This window comes from Rhipicephalus sanguineus, chromosome 10 (genome assembly GCF_013339695.2).
Source record: "Rhipicephalus sanguineus isolate Rsan-2018 chromosome 10, BIME_Rsan_1.4, whole genome shotgun sequence".
NCBI lineage: Eukaryota > Metazoa > Arthropoda > Arachnida > Ixodida > Ixodidae > Rhipicephalus > Rhipicephalus sanguineus.
The window spans coordinates 9,094,694-9,115,305 of record NC_051185.1 but is presented as its reverse complement, the minus strand read 5'-3'; the positions used below and the strand labels follow the sequence as shown (position 1 = coordinate 9,115,305).

The following is a 20,612-nucleotide window of genomic DNA, read 5'->3' as shown; positions in this document are numbered from 1 at the left end:
ACATCAGCCAATGGTGGAACTGCCGACAATCGCGTCATATTTTGCGGACTAATACATCATTTGTCGAGAGAAGAGGGAGCGATTTTCAGCTGACTTTGAGAATTTATTGTAAATTCCAGGCCGTGCGCATCGCTATAATATTTGGCTCGCGTGTTCTCGGGAGCCTCGACTACCGATCGGCAGCGCGTTTTGAGCATGCTCGAAAAGTGTTGCAGGGCCCCTTTAAAGAACCCCAGGTGGTCGAAATTTTCGGCGCCCTCCACTACGGCGTCCCTCATAATCATATCGTGGTTTTGGGACGTTAAACCCCAGATATCATTATTACTGTAGTTTCGCACTGCCTCCGTGGTCGGCCCACCTTGGCCAAACGACAATGTCATGTGCTGACGTCATCATGTGACGTCATAATGGCGTAACGATGACGTCGACATTTCAGCGATCTATGACGTCATCCAGCAATAATTTTTCGCATCACTCATGACACCGACGTTCATTTTTTTTTGCGTTTCATGAGGCATCAAAGGCTTTCGCCGTAATAACTGTTGGAAGGAGTCTATAAAAATAGTATACAACATTAGTAACGAGAATATCGAGTATACTTGGAAAATATAAAGCAAGTAACTGTTGTTTGAAGCACTCTATAGGAAACTATGAATTGTGAAGGTAAATGTTGACGTCAGTAAAACGTATAATTTAAGACAGAGTACATGTTTCTGCAGAGACTCAGTAAGCATATTTGGGTATAATTGTGCGCTGACATTACCCGATCAAAGCTGTTCATGTTTAGTTAAACGCGAGTTAAAAATAAATGTGACGGTGAAAAAGTAGGTAAATGTTCTGTTACTATACAGGGTGTTCCAGCAAACTTCAGCCAACTATTAAAAAAAACAGCGACATGCGACACGTGTGTAGATTGGCCCAGTATTGTTATGAGCCATATGCAGCACGTCATGATACTTTTTTCAATCCGCCAAACTGGGTAATTATCGAAGACTGTTTAATTAAACTTTTAAGCTAGTAACTCTAGCCGAAAATCTTCAATACAAAGGTTGTAGCGCTTGTTGAGAAACACCGGAATAATTCATCTATTCTGAAATAACTGCCAGTTCGCCAAGCTCGGTAATTAACAAATTGCCTAAATACTTTTAAAATAGTAACTGAATGCGAAAATTCTGGAATAGGAAATGTACCTCTTGTTCACCAAGGTTGGATTATTTCATCTATGCAGCGATGAGTGCCCTCTTTAATTTTTTTCCAGGTTTTTCAAATGCGCGAAATTGAAAAATTTACTTGGCCCAAGTCAGCCGAAACACCCTTTGTAGTGTTTTGTCTGGGGCTGGAAATTTTACACTGCTGATGAGTACACTTTTTTTTTTTTGCAGCTTTCATGGCTGTACGCCTTCACTTTCATTCGTACCTGGACTGGATGGCAGTGAATTGAATGGAGTGCCCACCCACAGAAGTCTACGTAGTCATCAAACAACTTAACAGCGCGTCCGGGGGCTACGCTGCTGCGACTCCTTCGCTTCCAGATATGGCGAGTGCGTCCGATCTCGAGATCAAGTGTACGGCGCCCGACACAGGAGCACAGGCCTTGGTGCCGGCTTGCGTGGAGTGGTTCGTCGCGCCCATCGGACATGAACCTCTAGAAGGCGAGTAACAGCTGCCATTGTAATCGTGGGTGACACTAGCGTATAGTCCCCACGGTGCCGGATGCTTCGTTTAAATTATGGTGGGAGTGATTTAAACTAGTTATAGCTTTATCGCTTACGTAAATTCAGTACACAGTTTCAAGGACCGTTGAAGAAACGCAGCGCAGGGGCACTCGTTAGAAGGAATCAATATCCCAAAACGGACAGGAATCAACGTCCCAAAACCAAGATGTGATTATGAGGGACGCCGTACAGTGGAGGGCTCCGGAAATTTCGACCACATGGGGCTCTTTAAAGGGCCCCTCACCACTAAAGACGGTTTGCTCCTCGCCCTCGCTACCCAGGCCATATCTCCCTCTCGCCACTTATTTCTTAAAAGCACGTGTACCGTGTCAGTGCAAGCCTCGAGCCTGTGAAGACTACGCGCTTGTCGGTTACACGCTGTTATCTCCGTTTGCGCAGTCGCAAACGCAGAAAATGATGTGAAATCAGTTGATCGCGCACCATAGTCATGCGTGATAAGGAACAACTGATGGGCGGCTGCATGGCAAAGCACTGCAGGGGACAATTCACAACTGACCTTTCGCTTATATGGACCGATCGAGAGTACGTACCGTATAAGCGTCACGGGAATCACTGTTCTTGCGTCACGAAGTGCGCCAGAAAGACGAGAAACGCCAGGAGAGAATATGGCGCTCGTTTTTTTTTTGTATTTTCAGAGGCTGGTGAGGGGCCCCTTAAGGTGCACCTAAATCTAAGTACACGTCCTCTAGCATTTCGCCTCCATCGAAATGCGGCCGCCGCCACCTTCGCGTCAGCAGTCGAGCACCATAACCTACCAGACCACCGTGGTGTGCTGCCAGCACTTCGCAGACCGCTTGCGTAACAGCGTATAATTTTTAACAAGCTAGCTGCAACATCACACTGGTTTTGAGAAAGTAAATGAGTCGTGAAAAACTGTCCCTTTACGGTACGCCGAGCTGGCTTAGCGGCTCTAGCCTTGTGCTGCATTGTTTCAAGTCGCCGCTTCGAACCCTGGCTGCGGTGGCCGGGTTCCGATGGGCGTGGCATGGAAGAACGCTGGTGTACTTAGATTCGCTTTTCACGATTTATGAGCGTATCGAAGATGACTGTTCCACGGTGAAGGCGCATTCACACTGGTGAAGCGAAAAGATAGCGAAAATGCCAAAGCGGGCGGAAAACCACGCTCTCGCGCGTCGAACACTTTCACCTTTGCCGCTGTTGCATGCCGCCATCTTCGCCAATTCTACCTACACCGTTAACAAATGAAGCGAATGCATGTCACTTTGCCTGTTTTCTGTTTATTTTGGTACGCAATTCAACTTATGCATGCAAAGAACGGAGAAGAAAGTTTTCACCTTTTCTAGCTGTTGTGTCAGGAGATACACCGGCAGAAGCTACGGGCAGCGGCAGCGGTGGATCCGCCCGTCTGTGAAAAAAACTGCATGTGTTTGGGCATGCCGACTCGCACACTGCTGCGCCTTCTGCTAATTCCCGTCGTCTCGGCAACATTAATAAATCTTCAGTAGGTTTCCTTGGAGCGCAAATAAAATACAGGACAAATGTAGGCACACAGGGTGTGAACTTCCGGAAACCAAGGTACGCTGCTGCACTCGCCTCACAGACTCGTGATCATGGTGAACAAAGCAAAAAGATGTCTCAAGGCATGCGCAGGACACAGCGAAGAACACATCATTACAAACTATCAACTGTCTAATCTGGTGATGAACATGAGATATATACAGAGACTACATACATGCGCAGCTATTCCAATTCTTTGTCCAACAGTGCCAACGACGGCTTGCTGATGGGTGTCTCAAAGCATGTGCAGAATATATGCGCATGCCTCGAGACTTGTTTATCTTTTCGCTTTGGTCACCATGATCGCGTGGCTGTGACTCGTCAGGCGAGTGCAACAGTGTATCCTGGTTTCAGAAAATAAACCATTGTTGAAAGTTAGCGCACTGTGTGTGTCTACGTTTGTCCTGTCTTTTATTTGCGCTACAAAAAACATACTGAACATGTGTTACCAGCTAGCCCGCATCGCATCCCCCGTAATATTAATCCAAATCAGGCTATTCAGGAACGCATTCTTGTAGAGGCTATGAGCTTCGTTGTGCAGCACGGGTAGTTTGCAATTGCGTCGATGAAAATCGCCGCCGACTTCTTGGCGGCCATTTTGAATTCGCTGCCGCATGTTTGCATCACGTGGTTTATATGCCAGGGCAGCCAAAGCACGGCCAGGCACGGCTTCCCGTTAAGCGAAAAGACGTTCCGCTATCGCGTGACGAAAAAAAATCGGTCTCGGACCGAGTTTTTCGGATCGGGCTCGCCTCGTGGTTGTCCGGCCGCTTGGGCGGCGAAGCGAGCGGATTTCAAGTTATTTTTGCCGCTTCCGCCCCCTTCGAGGCCAACTGTGAACGCGCCTTGAGTGTTGGTACGCGAATATATCTGTGAGTTTGGCGACACAAGTATCGCGCCTTTGTTGTTGAATGTTATGCGATGGAAGGTGTTTGTTGCATCGATTGCGCGTTATATTTGCGTAGAAAGAGAACTTTTTATAACGAGTATTGCAGAAGAACGCGCAGTTAATGAGTAGTATTGTGAGTAAGTTGGTAATCCTTTACTTCAGTACGAATGCGCAACAAAAAAGTAGACGCGTACAACAGAGAAGACACGCCCAGCGCAATCGTACTGAAGTAATGTGCAGTTCCTCGTAGCCGTACCACTTAATGTGACCATGCCTTGCATTTCATTCACCTGTTTCCTTATGCTGTGCAGGTGGCGATAACGCTGCGACCTCATCCGCTGTGGGGCAGCCTGCAGTCATCGTAAAATCTGAAGAACCACAAGAACTGAAGACCAGCTCCATGAAAAAGCTTGACGAACTGAGTGATGAGGCCTGTGCACTGACCCCAGGCAGCGCAGCCACCTGCGAGGAGACGGTGTGCAGCGCAGTGACGTGTGGCGAGACGTCGTTTCCGACGACATCCCTGTCTAAAGCGGACGTAAGCAGCTTAGCTGGCGCTCACGAAGGGTCTTCAGCACAGACTGACGATGACGCCTCGCCATCGACTTCGTCTATGTCCTCTACCCACTACCCGAGCGCTGCGGCAACGGGCGGAGTTCCGGGTGACCACGCGGCGATGGGGTCGTCACGCCCGTCATCCGTACGTACCTGCTGCAGAGCAGTGGCCCTCAAGAAGTCCGCACTCGAGTCGTCCAGTGACGTCGCGTCGCCGTCGACGTCGTCCGCCAGGACAAACAGCGATGACAAGTCTGCTATTCCGACTGAACATCTTACAGCACCTTCGGACGTGTGCGACGGAACCAGGGCGATCGCCATTGAGAAGAAGCGGCGCTTGACGAAAGTGGCGAGCAAGAGCGAGTCGTCCTCGGCATCTTCGCAGCCGTGGTCGGTGGCTGCGTCGGTGGTACCAACTACATCAGAGGCCAACGCGAGCAACAGCGCTTTTCACATAAACCTCAACAAGAGGGCTGTGCGGAAGCCGGCTCGTTTTGACGACGAGGAATCTCCTCGTATCAAGAAGCGAAAGGCGAAAGCGGCTCGTGGCTCATCCTCAACTGCGTCACTGAAAAATTCCCTCGTCGCTTCTGATGACGACGTTCAGGTGACGTGGTGCAAGGACTGCCGCAAGAGGCTGACACCTTCGGAAGTCGTCGTCTTCAAAGTGAGTACAGCGCACTCGTCGTTCTAGTTTGAGCCGATGCGTAAAAACATTAGCGTAGGAACAGCGAAAATCGCGGGCGCCACCGCCTTGGGCTGTTTTCGTTTTTTTTTAAAGCGGACCATGAATTATTAAGGTCGTGAAACGTCGAACGCACCAACCCAACAGTTTTTGTGCGTATGAGTCCACCGTACCATGTTCGTGTAGTCGTTAAAGATACAAAACCGCAAGGTTAACAACCAAACATGGCGGCACCAAAACCCATCCGTAAAATAGTCTGTACTATTCCAACTTCTGTTTTCATAATGGGCTGCCTGAGTGTGCTTTCTGCCTGCCACACTTCTGATGTGGATCGTATTTGTTACTGGCATTCTCAGGAACGCGCTGCATGTCGCCATTGTGTTGCTCAGACTTTAGCGAACCTTTCTCCGTTGCAGGTGCACAGTGCTTTAGGTGAGCACGTCCGGTTCGCTACGTTAAGAGCGGTATACTGCTCAGCCTCTCTGCGGGAGCACTAGGACGCATGCGCGCTGCGCTGCTGTCATAGCGACGTTGATAGCGACTTCTTTCGGCATGACGATGCTTATGCACTAGCGGGCATTTATGTATTCAATAAAAGGTTCTTAGCACATTTTGAAGTTATAACGGCATTTGGCAACGAACTTAAGGCAACACTTAAATTACACTAGTATTGTTCGTAAATACAACCTTTGTCAGAAAAGTTCCAGGACACTTTTTTTTATTTCTGAGCTTGCGTACTAAAAGGAACAAATGCTGTTTTTTTATGTTCCCTGGTACAAGTTCTTTCTTGACATGACCTTGGCCATGTTTCCGCGCAAACTCGGGAGGTGGCGGGGCTGCGCTTAGCAACACATTGTTCGGGTTGTTGTCGCATTAGTTCAGGTGACAGTGGATGCTGATTGTAAGCAAATAGCGAACATTAAGTTCTACGTTAAGCTCGAGAAAACCCTTAGTGAAATGTGGAACATGTTTAAGCAAGCATGCGCAGGCGAGGCGCTTTCAAGAATCGTTTTCGAGTGGCACAAAAGGAAAGCTTCATCAACATGTCGCAGACATCCTGTGACAAATAAGCTGACAATCAGTGCAGTTACAGATTTCCCTCATATTTAGACTGGATGGGGCGCGCACACAGACAGGCACACAAGAAGGAAACCACGCGAACAACACAAGCGCCTTGTGTTGAAGGCGCTCGTGCTGTTCGCGTGGTTTCCTTCTTGTGTCTCTGTCTGTGTGCGCGCCCCATCCAGTCTAAATATGAACCAATACCGACTAGCCCAATCAGTCGTGCTTTTACAGATTTCCCTGCTTGCTTCCAAGACCTCCAGAAACGTTGGCAATTGTGTATAGGTTACCAAGGGGTCTACTCTGATGCGATATGACCATTACTTCGCAAGTGCAATTTTCTATTTTTTTTTTGTGACCTTTGTCGTGTAACTTTTCTGACAAAGGTTGTGTTTACGCAGGCCGTAGGTTGAAGTTATTGCAACGGAAGGCTGTGATAACACGCATTCTCAGTATACGTATGCATAATCGAAATAGTCGTTTTTATTCTAGCATTCTTTTACGGTGCGTTTTTTTTTTCAAGCCGTTCTTTTAAACAACAATGAAGCGGGCGTTGACTAATAGCTTTCGCTTGCACTTTACAGGGGGACCCTGAAGGCGCCGCGGAAGAGGTTTTAGCGATCATTGACCCTCGGCTGACGTCGTCGCTTTGCAACGAGGACGACCTGGCGCAGCAGCCACAGTTCAAGATCACATATTTCACCGTCTATGACGAGCACGGTCACGTCTGCCCGTTTGATGGAGGCCTAATCGAGGCCGACGTCGCGCTGTACCTCAGTGGACACGTGAAGAGTATCTGCGCCGATGATCCCGGACTCCAGGACAGTGTGGCTGTCGCAAGGGCGGGTCCCATCGTGTCCTGGTGGACGACGGGCTACGACGGCGGTGCCAACGTCGTCCTCGGCCTGACGACGGCGTACGCCGAGTACGTGCTCATGACGCCGAGTGCTCAGTACGAGCCGTACATAAAGCGCATGGAAGAGATGATGTACCTGATCAGGGGAATCCTCGAGAAGCTAATCCAGAGCAGCGGCGACGCCAGCTTCAACGACGTCATGCATCACCTGGAGACCCTGGATGGCCTGCCGAGCGGCGTTGGACCATTCTCGCTGGAGACGCTGCACCGGCACTCGCAGTTCGTGGTGGACCACGTTCAAGCGTACGACTCGGCAGGTGACGCCGACGGCGGCACGCTGCTTCTGGACAGCGCCTTCATCTGCGAGCTTATGCGCATCACTGGCGCTGTCATCAGGGACGCGGCCAAAGGGAGGTCGTTACCGTCCGTGGGACGCAGGGAAGCCAAGAAACCCAAGTCGAAGGCGGCGTTTGTCATGCCCGCGGTGTGCAAAACACTGGAAGAACACTGCAAGGCCACCAGCAGTACTCCAAAAAGGTCGGTGCCCTCGAGGAAGAACAGATGTGGACTGTGCGAAGCCTGCCTGGCATCCGAGTGCAAGGTGTGTCTGTTTTGCCGCAACATGAAGAAGTACGGAGGACCGGGTACGTTCAAACAGTGCTGCGTTCGTAGGCGGTGCCAGCAGAGGCATCTCCTGGACAGTATTGACTGCGCGGGCACCGACTCCATGGACCAAGAAGTCTCGACGCTTCCCGACGAACCCTTTGCGAAGAGGGAATTCGTTAAACGACACGGCATCGAGGTAGTTTGTACAGGACATTCATTGGGTACAAGTGCGGGCAAGACTTTCTACCCTAGCTGCCGTATAGGAAGCGATGTGAGCCTGACTGCCGGAGACGACGTGATTGTGCTTTCAACTCTGTACGATACTAAACGCTACATTGGCCGTGTTACGCAGCTCTACACTGACAAGGAGGGCAAAAAGTTCGCTCATGTCATTTGGTTCAGGCGTTACGAGGAGACCATTCTTGGCAGTTCCTTCGTCAGTGTCGGGGGTGAGCTTTTCTCGACGACGGAATGCGACGAAGTGCCCCTGGAAGCCATAGGAAGCGTCTGCCGCGTCATCTTCCGTGGATCAGACGGCGCCCACACTGACGTCGCGGGGCTTGAAGAGTCCACGTTCTTCTACAGGTTCCAGTGTCACGTGACGATTTGCGCATTCACTGAGGCGGATGCCAAAGGCCCAAATTGCCTGTGTGCTCAGCAACAAAAGTGCGCCAAGACCCTCGCGTATCTTCCGAATAGAAAGGGTGATTGCTTCTTCGTAAAGCCTAGTGCCATCCGCATGCCGCTGAACTTGAAGCTAAGTGAGGCAACGCAGGAAGATACATCTGTGCAGGGACTGTCGGGTGACGAGTTTACTGAAAAGTACAGGAAAGTTCTGCGTCCGCCGCAGATAGAGGACTGCAACTCTCCGGACCCCTATCGCATTTGCTGCATTGTACCAGATCAATCAGGAGAGAAGACGAGGAGGCGCAAGATGGACTCGCCCGTACTCGTGCAACCATTCTACAGAGATTACGAAGTCTGCAGGGGATCCAGAGACAACCTTCATCTTTACCTTTCGCCAAAGTCTTTCCCTATCGATCTGACAGATGTCATCGCTCCGTGCGAAGTGGTGTACAGCGTCGGTGGAACCCTGGGCACCTGTTTTGACACCGTGCGCCCTCCGTTCTACTTTTCGCAGTGCTACGACGCGGAAGAGAACACATACTCAGAGCCAGCAAGCGGGGCGAAGCAAATCGGCCTCCATCTCGTCTCCCGCTCTCCTCAGTCTGACACTCTCAAATGCGTCGACGTCTACTGCGGTTGCGGTGGCCTGTCTCTTGGCCTACAGCAGTCGGGAGTCGCCGAGACCGTGCTCGCACTGAGCGACAACGTCCACCACTTGGACACATTCAGAAGTAATTTCCCGTTCGTGTATACGCCTCGATCGTGCCCTTCAAAGGTGCTTAGAGACCTACAATCGGGCAAGGCTGGTCATGGGCTGTCTGAATTCAAGAGAGGTAAAATCCATCTGGTGTGCGGAAGCCCGTCGTTCCAGTCGGCGAAGCGTAGCGACGGACAGCCGCTGTCGGACTCCCAGCTGGCCACCTTCCTGGGATTTTGCGAGTTCTTCGACCCGCGGTTCATCGTTCTCGTGGCCGAGAGGCGTGCAGTCAAGTACCGCAACGGTTCCGGGCTTGCCTTGGCGCTCAAGTGCCTTCTGGACCTTGGCTACCAAACGTCCTGCAGCATGCTCCAGGATGGCTGCTACGGAATACCGCAGAGGCATCGGCGGCTCGTCATCTTTGGCGCCAAGCGCGGACTCGCGAAGCTGCCGGCTTTCCCACCGGCCACGCACGCCTTCGATGTCCAGGAAAGACACTTGTCATTTGTCGTCGACGGGCGCGCCTACGCTAGTCCTCTGGCGGTCACGTCGGCTGCGCCGTACCCGAGGACTACCCTGAGGGACGCCATCGGCGACCTCGCCCCTGGCGACGGAGCGGGGCCAGTGACGGATTTTATCCGGTTCCTCAGGAGACATTGCAGACCGAGCGACGCCGATTGTTTCAAGGCGATGAACCCCATGGCCCAGGCGAGAATAGCGCTCATTCCCAAGATTCGCGGATCGGACTGGCGCGACTTGCCTAACCGGGAGGTCCAGCTGAGCGACGGCACCACCGCGTACAGGCTCGTCTACACTCACAAGTGCCACTCGAGCCCGTACAGGCGCCAGCGAGGAGTGTGCCCGTGCGCCGGGGACAGTACGGCTCAGTGCGACCCCATGTACCGCCAGGAGAGCACGCTCATCCCTTGGAGCCTGGTGCACACGGGCCACCGCAGCGGCCAGTGGACTGGCGTCTACGGTCGGCTCCAGTGGGACGGCTACCTGCACGGCGTTGTCGCGAACCCCGAACCGCTGAGCAAGCAGGGACCGGTCATTCACCCCGAAGAGGACAGGGTCATCAGCGTGCGCGAGTGCGCTAGAATTCAAGGCTACCCGGATGACTTCGTGTTCGTGGGTCCAACCCTGGAACGGTACAAGATGATAGCAGGAAGCGTGGCTCCTCTGCTGGCGCTCGCTCTTGGCAGAGAGATAGCCAAACAACTGCACTAAATCAACTGTTTAGCAGATTGGAATGTTCGTAAGCAAGCAACATTCCAATCCAACGGCAATCGCAGCACAATAGAGTGATTTGGTTTTGGCAATCGTCGTATCTGAGAGATCTGAATGTGATGTTTTTCGCTGTTTGTCGTCGTTTCAATTGTAGCAGGACTGATAAGATCTCGGCAGCTGTGATACATAACAGACCATAAACATATATGCATTTTTCATTAGTGCAGTAAAATGTTGGCGCAGTCCATGCAGTGCATCGCGCCCAGTGGAACGTTATTGTTACTATAATCGTTTGACGCTCTTTTGTTATTACGCAATTTGTGGGTGTTCGTAAATTGCGCTCGAAAAAAAAAATTAAACTGTGCAATTTTCTTTATTTTCTTTAATATACAGCCAATATATTTAATATTTGTGAATACGGTTGCAAAGTTCTTGGCGGGAAAATTAAAATGTTTAGACGTGTGACAGGACAGAGCTTTCGAAGGCGTTACTTAAGCACAGTGTTGCCATAATATGCCGCGGTTTGTGTTCAACGACTTAGTTTCAGCTACATTGGTTCTATTACACCTACGAAACCGCCCGATGAGTGCTACATCGTTCGGCTTCTCGTTGTAATCTGTATTTTCTCATATTAACTTTTACGTTTATATAAAGAATTCTCATTATCAGCTGTTATACGGCCAGACCACGGGTCAAATTAAGTGTCGCTGTCGACGAGTTAACCGTGTGATGTCGTGGTCCATGAGGCATGCCGTATGGCATTCGGAATAGACTGCCGTATTTATTCGAATCTAAGCCGATGTTTTTTTTTTTTCGATGAAACGATGTGCGAAAGTGGGGGGTCGGCTTAAATCCGAGTACAATGACTAAGTTTTTTTTCTTTTTCCTGGCCTTGCGAATTTCGGGGGTCGGCTTAGAATCGGGGCCGGCCTAGATTCGAGTAAATACGGTAATCGTTGGCGAATTGTTTAGAGTACCTGTTTCTTCCTACGACCTGCATAGTTTTGAAGCAGTGCCACGGTTTAATATTGTTATTTTTTGTAATGATTTCTCGCAATGGTGAAGTCTACGTTGTTGTCAGGATAGTTGTTGCACTTCATATATTCAGTTCGACTAAAACGTCATTTTTTTTTTTTTTTGGAAAGCAGGAGCAAACACTAAGATTGCTGTTCTGGCTCCTCATTAACGGAAAGCAAAAAAAAAAAAACTGTGTTGGACTACGCAATACGGAGTTCAGGAATCGTACGCGTACGCTGCCTTAAAAATGGCACTGCCACAAAGTGGGCTTCTTCCGTTGTTAGCTTTTCGATTTCAGTGTTACCACGAAATAAGCATTTCGTATTAACCGGTGTTCAGTGCTGTCTCGTTTCAACGACTTCTAGTCATATATGTGCCTTAATGCGTATGCAATATTTTATGATTTTATGATTTCCAGCTTTTGTTGTATTGACTTGGACGTTTCGAGAATAAAGTACGTCATTTTGAAAGTTTATTTCACTTTCCTCTGGGTACTTTATGTCATAATTTCAGCAGTTTTTTTTTTTTAAATTAAGAATCAATAGATAAATGCTGGTAATTATAAGCGTATGTGTGAACATTGTCAAAAAAATATATGAATTAGTATATAACGCACCGGGCGATGCAGCAAGCAAGTTGTACATTTAGCAAGCCTGACGGCGATAACCTTTATCTGCGTCAAGCATGCAGTTAGTTAAATGAGCGAAGGCTTACGGTTGATTCCTCTATCATGTGAATCGTTCATAACACAAAATTGAAATGTCTCGCATAAGTTGTCACAGCTTTGTTGAACGCTAAGAAATTAATTTGCGATGTGTATAATGTGACTGGGCCGGCATGGCAGCGTTCGATGTGGACGCAGCCGCGTTGTCTCCTAGTGCCACATCTCGCGTATACGTTGAAATCAACAACGCCCTGTGGTAGCTAAAAAACTGATGTAGCAGCTCGACGCAGCAGATGGTATATGGACCGATTGAGTGCCGAGGAGCCTGAGGTTCGATTCTCCGATCCGACGCTTCTGCGAAAGTTTTCTTTGTGACCTATTCGTGTGCCCCTTTACTGACGTCATTACCATCAATGAAATGACGTCAGTGAAGCCGTGTGACGTCATATTCGTCTAGAAAATGACTTCACATTGTTTTGCTTGAACAGATTTCTGACAAGTTGAGCAGTTGATGCCGGGCTGATAATTTCTTCAGATACCCCTTCATCGCACGCCGCTGGGTGCCGCCTGGTCTGATCACGTGGTTATTCGTTCATTGCTCGTCTCAACCGCCCTCCACTGCCTCTGTCATATCTCGCAGTAATCTTCCCAGAGCTTATTAAGATATGAAGCTCGATCTCGGTGCTTGCTGAGCTTAAAGAAGCTCGCGTCGACCCGCGGGACTAAGTGCTGTTTCGTCACGGTTTCAAATCTCTGCACCCGTACATTTCACGCATGCGCGGTGGCTCCTTGCTTTACGTGGTAATGGGAGCGCGAAATATCCTTTTTATGTTTTAGGCGGACCACTTTCGAAATCATTTTCTTTCTCGCCGTCTCCTTGCACCGTTTGTGCATCTGTTCGCAACATAATCGTGGCATGTATATAGACTTTTTTGTTAATTTTGGTTGAGTTCACGCACCGCGTCTGGCGTGATTCTTACGAAAGCGCACTAGCAGCAGTCTATAGAATTCGGGCAAATTGAGCGACGGCTTGCGGAGATTCTTCGCCGCCCGGGAAACGCATCTGCTTTACCGCGCCCACACCACCCTTGGGCGACCGTTTTCGCGGGGCGCCCACGACAGATGGCGGAGAGCAATTTCTCTTTGCCGAAACGTCCTTATCGGGACGCCGTGCACGGCGCGATTGCGTGTTTCGTCATTCGGCGTGCGCGCCTTCGATTCCTATTGTTTTTCAAGGCTAAGCATTGCCGCAGGCGTTGCTTTTGCTGCATTTTCCTTGATTGAAGCATTCCCCCTGTGCGTGGCAGATGGGTGGTGCGGAATTATCTGGACCGTGACGCGTTCGCACGGCAGGAAATAGGACCGTTTGTTTTGAAGGCGACGTTTATTTTGCTTATGTGGCAATCACAACAGCCGGAAGCCTGACAGGCTTGTCTGTTCAGATATTATAGGAGTAATGACGGAAACCTAGGTCGCTTACGGATGGTATGCATTTAACTGGTCGACACCGCGCTTCCAGTCGTATTGCGGCAATCTGTAGCCCGCTCTTCATCCGAGCCAGAGAAAGCGTGACCGAGCCCAACGTACAGCCAGCCGCTCGTCAGGGCAATCGTAGGCCGGAAGAGGAAACACGTCATCGCGGCCTTCTGTATACGAACAAGTAAGACGCGCGGGCGCCCGGCATGCCACGCAGCCGCTGACGTCACGCTGACAGCGGAAGTTGCGGGAGCCACGTGACTGGTACTCAGCCAGATCACGGTCGCGTTCTGAGTTGTAACGCGGTGCTCTGGAAGTACTAACTGAATGCGTTCAGAGCGCTTGATTCCAAGCAGCCGAAGGTGACGCGCGTCACCAGAGCGCTCTCAACCGCTCGAAAACGACTCGCTGAATGCATGGCATTAGAAATATTGAGCCATACGAATTTCGGTCTTAAACGCACCGTGGTGGCTTAGCAACTATGTCGCTGCGCTGCTAAGCACCAGGGCGAGTATTCGATTCCCGCCTCACTTCTCTGGGGGCGGACTGCAAAAAACGCCCGTCTACAAGGATTTAGGTGAACACCAGGCGGGCAAAATAAATCCGGAGGCCCCCGCTGCATACGGCGTGCCTCATAATCGTATACCATGGCTTTGACACGAAAAACGCCACAAAGTCGACTTTCTTTTAAACTGCGAGACTTTCGGTTCTCTTGTACTTGCGGCAATCCTGGTCTTGATAGCCTGCGTCTCTTTTGAAGTAACAGTATACGTATTTTGATATAAGGGTTGCTTGCTGGTACTGAATGATCGAAAAATGCTTCCACGTCAAAATGTCGAACTGAGCAAGAACGAATGAAGGAAGCAGAAAAAGAGACAGGCAAGAGCGCAACCAGGACGTCACCGCTTCAACAGCATCAATTTATGCAAGCATGCTATAAAGAAGCTCTCAATAATAAAACATGCGGTTATTTTTAAGCAATTCGTTTGGTTTTATTTAAAACAGCGAGATTTTATTGACACACGAACACATTACATAGGACGGGCCCGCCAAACATATGCTTGAAAGGCATAAACCTAGCACTTCGGCGCATTGAATCAGGCGCAAATCAAGAAATGTAATCTAACTGCACAACTTAACAATATATTCAAGTGTAATGAGGGGGGTATCAACTAATCAACTTTGTTGTAACGATTAGACTCGTTGTTCGAGGTGTGTAGTGTTGTCATGAAAAATGAAAACTACGTCATTAGTCAGAACATAAAAGACTTTTTCTAGCGTGCCTTTGACAGCTATTGCTTCAGAAAAGAAAAGCCTTTGATAGGTGCTTCGAAACCAATCCATGACTGACAACACGTAGACAAAATATGACAAACCCTACTGCGACCATAACGGGACCAGTTCTGTTTCTCACACATTTTTTAAAATGATTTAAAACGTACAGATGTTTAAACGTTAACGTCATAGCAAGCACAATTGCGCTGTGGGCTGTATTGGGTCGAGTATGAAGAAGCCGTACGACCCACCGCGGCTGTCTAGTAGCTACGGCGCTCGACTGCTGACTCGAAGGTCGCAGGATCGAATCCCGGCCGCGGCGGTCGCAGTTCGATGGAGGCAAAATGCTAGACGCCCGTGTGCTTAGATTTAGGTGCGCATTAAAGAACCCCAGGTGGTCGAAACTTCCGGAGCCTCCACTGCGGCGTCTCTCATAATCACATAGGGGTATTGGGACGTAAAACCCGAACAATTAATACGAAGAAGCAGTACCGTGGCATTTATTCTTGCTTCAGAACGCGTCGCTTTTCGTCATTTACAAGTTTCAGACTATACTAATATGTACTAGTCTGACGGAAATTAATACTACCACGCGGACTCCTTTTTAAGAGCGGAGCTCTTTAAGCTTTTCGTTGCGCCGGGTAGTGCCAACAAGAATTATCATCATCATGAATGCTTCGCTCCCACAACTCGTGCACCGATATGTCCGGCATATAATGCTTAATAACTACGATGGGCGAGTCTGTTTGTTACGTGATTAAAAATCACGTAATAACTGGACACGGGACTGAAATCGCGCAAGATTGCTGAACAACTAGCCACGCGACTAAAAATCACGTAACGTCACGTAATAACTAGTCACGTGACTAAAAATCATGTTAGGTACATCCCGTAACAACTCTCGTGACTAAAAATCACGTAGCTATAGTCACGTGACTAGAATCATGTAACATCACGTAACAGCTAGTCGCGTGGCATGCATGTTCCCGCCAAACACCCAGTCACGCGACTAAAATCACAACATAACGTGAGAGGTAGTCACATTGACAAGTCTAGCCATACTTAGTACTACTAGCAAAAACTTAATATCTCTAGCAAAAGCTTGGCATTACTAGCAAAACTTAGCTAGCTCGAACACCGGCACCGCTGATGGTTCCAGCCTTGCGCGACTACTGCAAGCTGCGCGCTTTTTTATGCTTACTCGAGCTTTTTATGTTTTTCCTGTCGTTCGGCATATATATGCTCCCGTTCTCCCACGTTTTGCATAGTCGTGTTCATACGGGTTTCGCCTATAACTGAGCCACGTTCGGCCCATATACGCATCCAAACACAACAACGCCGCCGTTCTTTGTTGAAGCCACCACTGCCCATCCATTCCCCCGTTCCCTGACTTGAACCGATTTACAGCCCTCGAAAACTTTCAAGGACGCACAAGTTCGTAACGACGGCGCTATACTGCCTGCCTATAGGCTACTGACGGCCTATGCGCTTTATTTATTATTTTTGCGTGCTTTATTTTACAGCTTTACTGTAGTTTTATGTTTGTTGTCAGAAGAAGCGAAGCTCGTTCGACGGCTTGTTTTTTTCGCTGTCTTTTTTTGATCCACCTTGGGTGAAAATATTGAAGGAAACAACAGTAGCTGTACGACTACGGGATAAAAAAAAATCATAACTTTCCCCTCCTCAGACCCTCGAGGCTTTTGTGCTCTGCGTAAGTTTAGATGCTTTTCTGAGCCGACGGATGTAATATATATATTTTTTAATTCTCAACCCCGAACTCTTCAGCTCCCTTCGAATTCCAGCTTTTAAAAACATTTTTTTTTTGTTGGTGGTGTCTAGTCACTATGAGAAAAAGGAAAGGGTGCAGGGATCCATTCAAGACACTACAATGGCCAGCGCATTGGCTGTATAATACGGGGTAGCGCTGCCACATGTATTTCCCATTTCTATGGTTCGCCTTCTACATTTTACGGTGTCCAATACCAAAAATAATAAAATAAAGACAGAAGTAAGGGTTAAAAAAATGAGCCGCGGGGAAGCGTTCATTGTCGTTACTATACAGACCATTTACTGGCAGGGTTTAACCTGCCTCGCGTATTTATTTATTTTTCCTTCTATAACAATTTTCTTGGTTCGTGTAGCGTCAGATATACAAAGGCAACTTCAATATATTCGAAGCAGCCACAATAAAATAAAATGAAAAGACAAAATTTGTTCAAAGATGTATGAAAATGGCGCGCAGGTGAGTATACCGCGTCCCAGTAGCGCGAATTCGTTGCGCTGATTATAAATCCCTCTGCGCATGCGCAAGGGGGATGGCATTATGTCGTCCAAGGTCACTCGAACAGTGGAAAGAGTGCTTTTTGTTGTTGTATATTTATTTCGTCGCTAAGGTATTCAAGGTACTAAAAAAAGCGAGTTGGGGATGTTCTATGCTGGAGAATGGCTTTCTGTATAGATCGTGGGATCTCTTCATCAGCGGCTGCGTTTTTCATAATTTAATTTTATGTTTTTCAATGAGTACGCTACATTGGTCAATATGTGGCAGCCAGCAGCGTATTTTCACTATTCGTGTTTCCATGGTAATAAGTAAAGAGATAGAGGAGTTATAAGCGGTAACCGCATGGGGGTTTCATGTACCATAACCGCGATATGATTATGAGGTACGCAGTAGTGGAGGACTCTATACAGATAATTGTTTTGACCACATGTTGTTCTTGGCGTGCACCTAAATATAAAAACACGGGTTTTCTTGCCTTTCGCCAACATAGAACTGCGGCCTCCGTGGCCAGGAATCGAACCCGCGTCCTCGAGCTTAGCAGCGTGACACTTCACCCGCTAAACTACCGCAGCGGGCAGGAGTTATATTGGGAAAAGGCAAGGACGTTAACCAGGCGGAGTCTGGTTGGCAATTCTGCATTGGGAGAAAATGACTTTGCACCGATACAAACACATAGAGGTGTTAATCGTTCAACACAAACGCCGTGAAATGAGGCTTAGAACGACAGAGCGTTGAGCGAGTTAGAATGAATTCGTGATAGCAACTCACAGGATCCCTTGTGTATTCAACTAAGACGACTCGAACGCGAAAGCCATCTTCTTTTTCTTCTCAGTCGATGTGTTGATCCTGCCCCGCCACCCTCCGAAAGCTTTGCGCACCTAGCGTGGGTTTGCACTGCCTCCAAGATCGGAGGCACCTCCCCGGATTTTGCATTGCCTCCAAGATCGGCCTACCTTTGACGAAGCTACGATGTCATGTGATGGCGACAGAATTCGCGATGTCACGACGGCGTCACAAATTTTTTATATCGGTGACGTCATACGGTGACGTCATCACGTAACGATGATTTTTTTTATCAATCGTGCTGTGCCCGACGCCGACGCTCAATTTTCGCGTTTGATGAGGCATCTAAGGCTTTCGCCTTAAAAGAAGTTGGCTTGCAGGCACGTGTCTGCAGCCAACTTCTTTTATCTTGCATCCATTTTAACTCGCTCAAATTTCTGTTGTTAATCGTTCACTTCATCGCAAGCGGCCATAGAGACTTGCGCTTCTCAAAAGTTAGAAAAACGCTTTCGCAGCACACTCATACTCCGTTGCACACATCAGGCGCAACGCTATGAAAGCCAGCGAGACTTCTTGCAGTGAATGGGTTCGCACTAAAAAATAGTTCGCTGACTTTATCACCCATAATCTGATTTTTGTTTCGTTTTTAGATTGAGTAGTAAAGTAAGCTGCTTTTTGTCTTATAAATAAACGCACCCGTTAATTATACGGTTGTTCTAGATCGCTTAGCGCTTATTTCTCCTTGTATCGTGGCCTCCGCGATTAGCTCCGGCAGCGCGCAGCCGGAGCTAATCGCGGAGGCCAAGCACGAGACGCGCGGACTTACACATTTAACTGACCGAACTTCTTGCATAACTTTCACAGCGTTGCCTCTGATGTATGAAACGATCGAAGTACAGATTTTTTTGTAGCACACTTGGATTACAACGTGCCCTCGCCACACATTGTAGGCAGGGCATAAATAGCTGCCCAATGCTCAAGACCATGCCTGGCGCCGAATACAAGAAAGTGCATAGCCGTAACCCCAGGCTCTACGCACGTTTGTCTCCACCCAAGTATATACGAGGTAACTTGTGTATTCTGCGATAAACTCGTGCGCCCGACCCACATGGTTCATGTCTAAATGCACGAACGTATTATTAATCCACAATAATTCCAATACGTACTCAATAGTGCGAGATGCGTAGATGTGACTTAGCCGTTAGAGAGGCGGTGATGGCCGCCTTGGGCCGGGAAGGCTGCCGGTACTCTGGGAGTAAAAGTTCAACAGTTATCCCTAATCATTTTTAAAGGCGAAAGCCTTAGATGCCTCATCAAACGCGACAATTGACCATCGGCGTCAACACGAGTGACACAAAACGTTATCGCGTGATGACATCATAATGACGTCACAGACAGCCAAAATTTGAAAGGTCATGACGTCACACCACGCGATGTCTCATGATGACGTCATCACATGAAATCGTCGCTTGTTCAAAGGTGGGCCAATTAAGAAGGCAGTGCAAAACCACATTAGGCGCGGAAAGCTTTCGGAGGAGGGCGGGGGAGGATGAACACATCATCTGAGAAAAAGAAAAAAAGACAGCTTTTCCTTCGAGTCGTCTCAGGCGAATGCATAAGGGACCCTGTGAGTTTTTTACTATAGTTTTACTAAGTTTAGCTCTTTACTAAGTTTTAATAATCATGGCATATACAAATACGCTCCTCAAACCTGACTGAGCGGGGCGATTTGTTTTCGTTGCGCCGTTAACGACGACGTGCCCTGTACCGGAGTGCAGGTATTTCTGTTAGTTTCGTAAACACGGCCGTGTGACATTGGCGGTCAAGTCACGTTCCGCAATGTGTGCCTGCGCACTGACCGGCATTTTCTTTCAGGGCCAGCTGCACCGACTCCTTTTTCTGTAAGGCGGTGCCATGTCTGATTCAGAACACTTACGACGCTGTAAGCAGGATGTTGTCATAGCCATCCAGCTGAAGAAAAATCGTGTGACTGCGTGATCGAAATAAATCTGTGAAGTGGAGTGGAACACAGAGATTGCATTAGCCTCTTGCAAGACTATTAGCAGAAGCATTTCTTTGCACATGCGCAGTTCTGCATCCTGACAAACATGTACAAAGCAAGGCGTATGCATTCGCAAGTAATAGCCGTAGTAGTACCAGGGGAAGAACTTGCTTTTATTTTTCTGTTCTTGTGAGCCGGTAGAGGAGGAGGTACGAGGGGGAAGAGGGAGGGCACAGCACACGATTAAGGTGCTTGTGATGATGCACGATGTTCTTCCATGGCGGCTGAACCATCATTCCCATGGTTCAGCCCCCATGGGAATGATGGGTAGTACATGGATTTGCCTCGCCTTCGTGCTTGCGGCTTCGAACGCATTTGCGGCTTTGTTTATTGTTTTGTTTTGGCTTTTGTTTCAGATAGAATAATGGCTCGTTGTGAACTTTAGAAGACGGAACCGTAGCGTGAAAGGACGACACGAGAACAGAGGACTGGCGTCAGCCTTGTGTTCCATTCACGCTACGTTTATTTTTCTGAAGTCATGAACCAACTCGCCCAACAAAACGTTTTACTAACGCGTTGTGAACATCGTGAGCTGATTTAAATTGGTCAGCCTAAAAGGGTCAAGGGGGTGAAGTAGAAGCGCTGAACTATTG

The 20,612-nt window shown here is 48.6% G+C and overlaps 1 protein-coding gene across 1 annotated transcript; it reads left to right on the top strand.

Annotated features, from left to right (window-relative positions):
• Nucleotides 1-4,316: 4,316 nt before the first annotated feature.
• Nucleotides 4,317-10,644, top strand: LOC119406980 (DNA (cytosine-5)-methyltransferase PliMCI). Its single transcript, XM_037673799.2, has 3 exons — nt 4,317-4,372; nt 4,455-5,365; nt 7,030-10,644. Exons 2-3 carry the CDS (start codon nt 4,544-4,546, stop codon nt 10,459-10,461), a joined length of 4,254 nt encoding a protein of 1,417 aa, XP_037529727.1. The 5' UTR covers nt 4,317-4,372; nt 4,455-4,543; the 3' UTR covers nt 10,462-10,644.
• Nucleotides 10,645-20,612: the final 9,968 nt, after the last annotated feature.

Coding starts and splice junctions, on each gene's coding strand:
- LOC119406980 (XM_037673799.2), top strand. CDS start 4,544: ATGAAAAAGCTTGACGAACTGAGTGATGAGGCCTGTGCACTGACCCCA. Junction 5,366..7,029: donor CGGAAGTCGTCGTCTTCAAA/GTGAGTACAGCG, acceptor TGCACTTTACAG/GGGGACCCTGAAGGCGCCGC.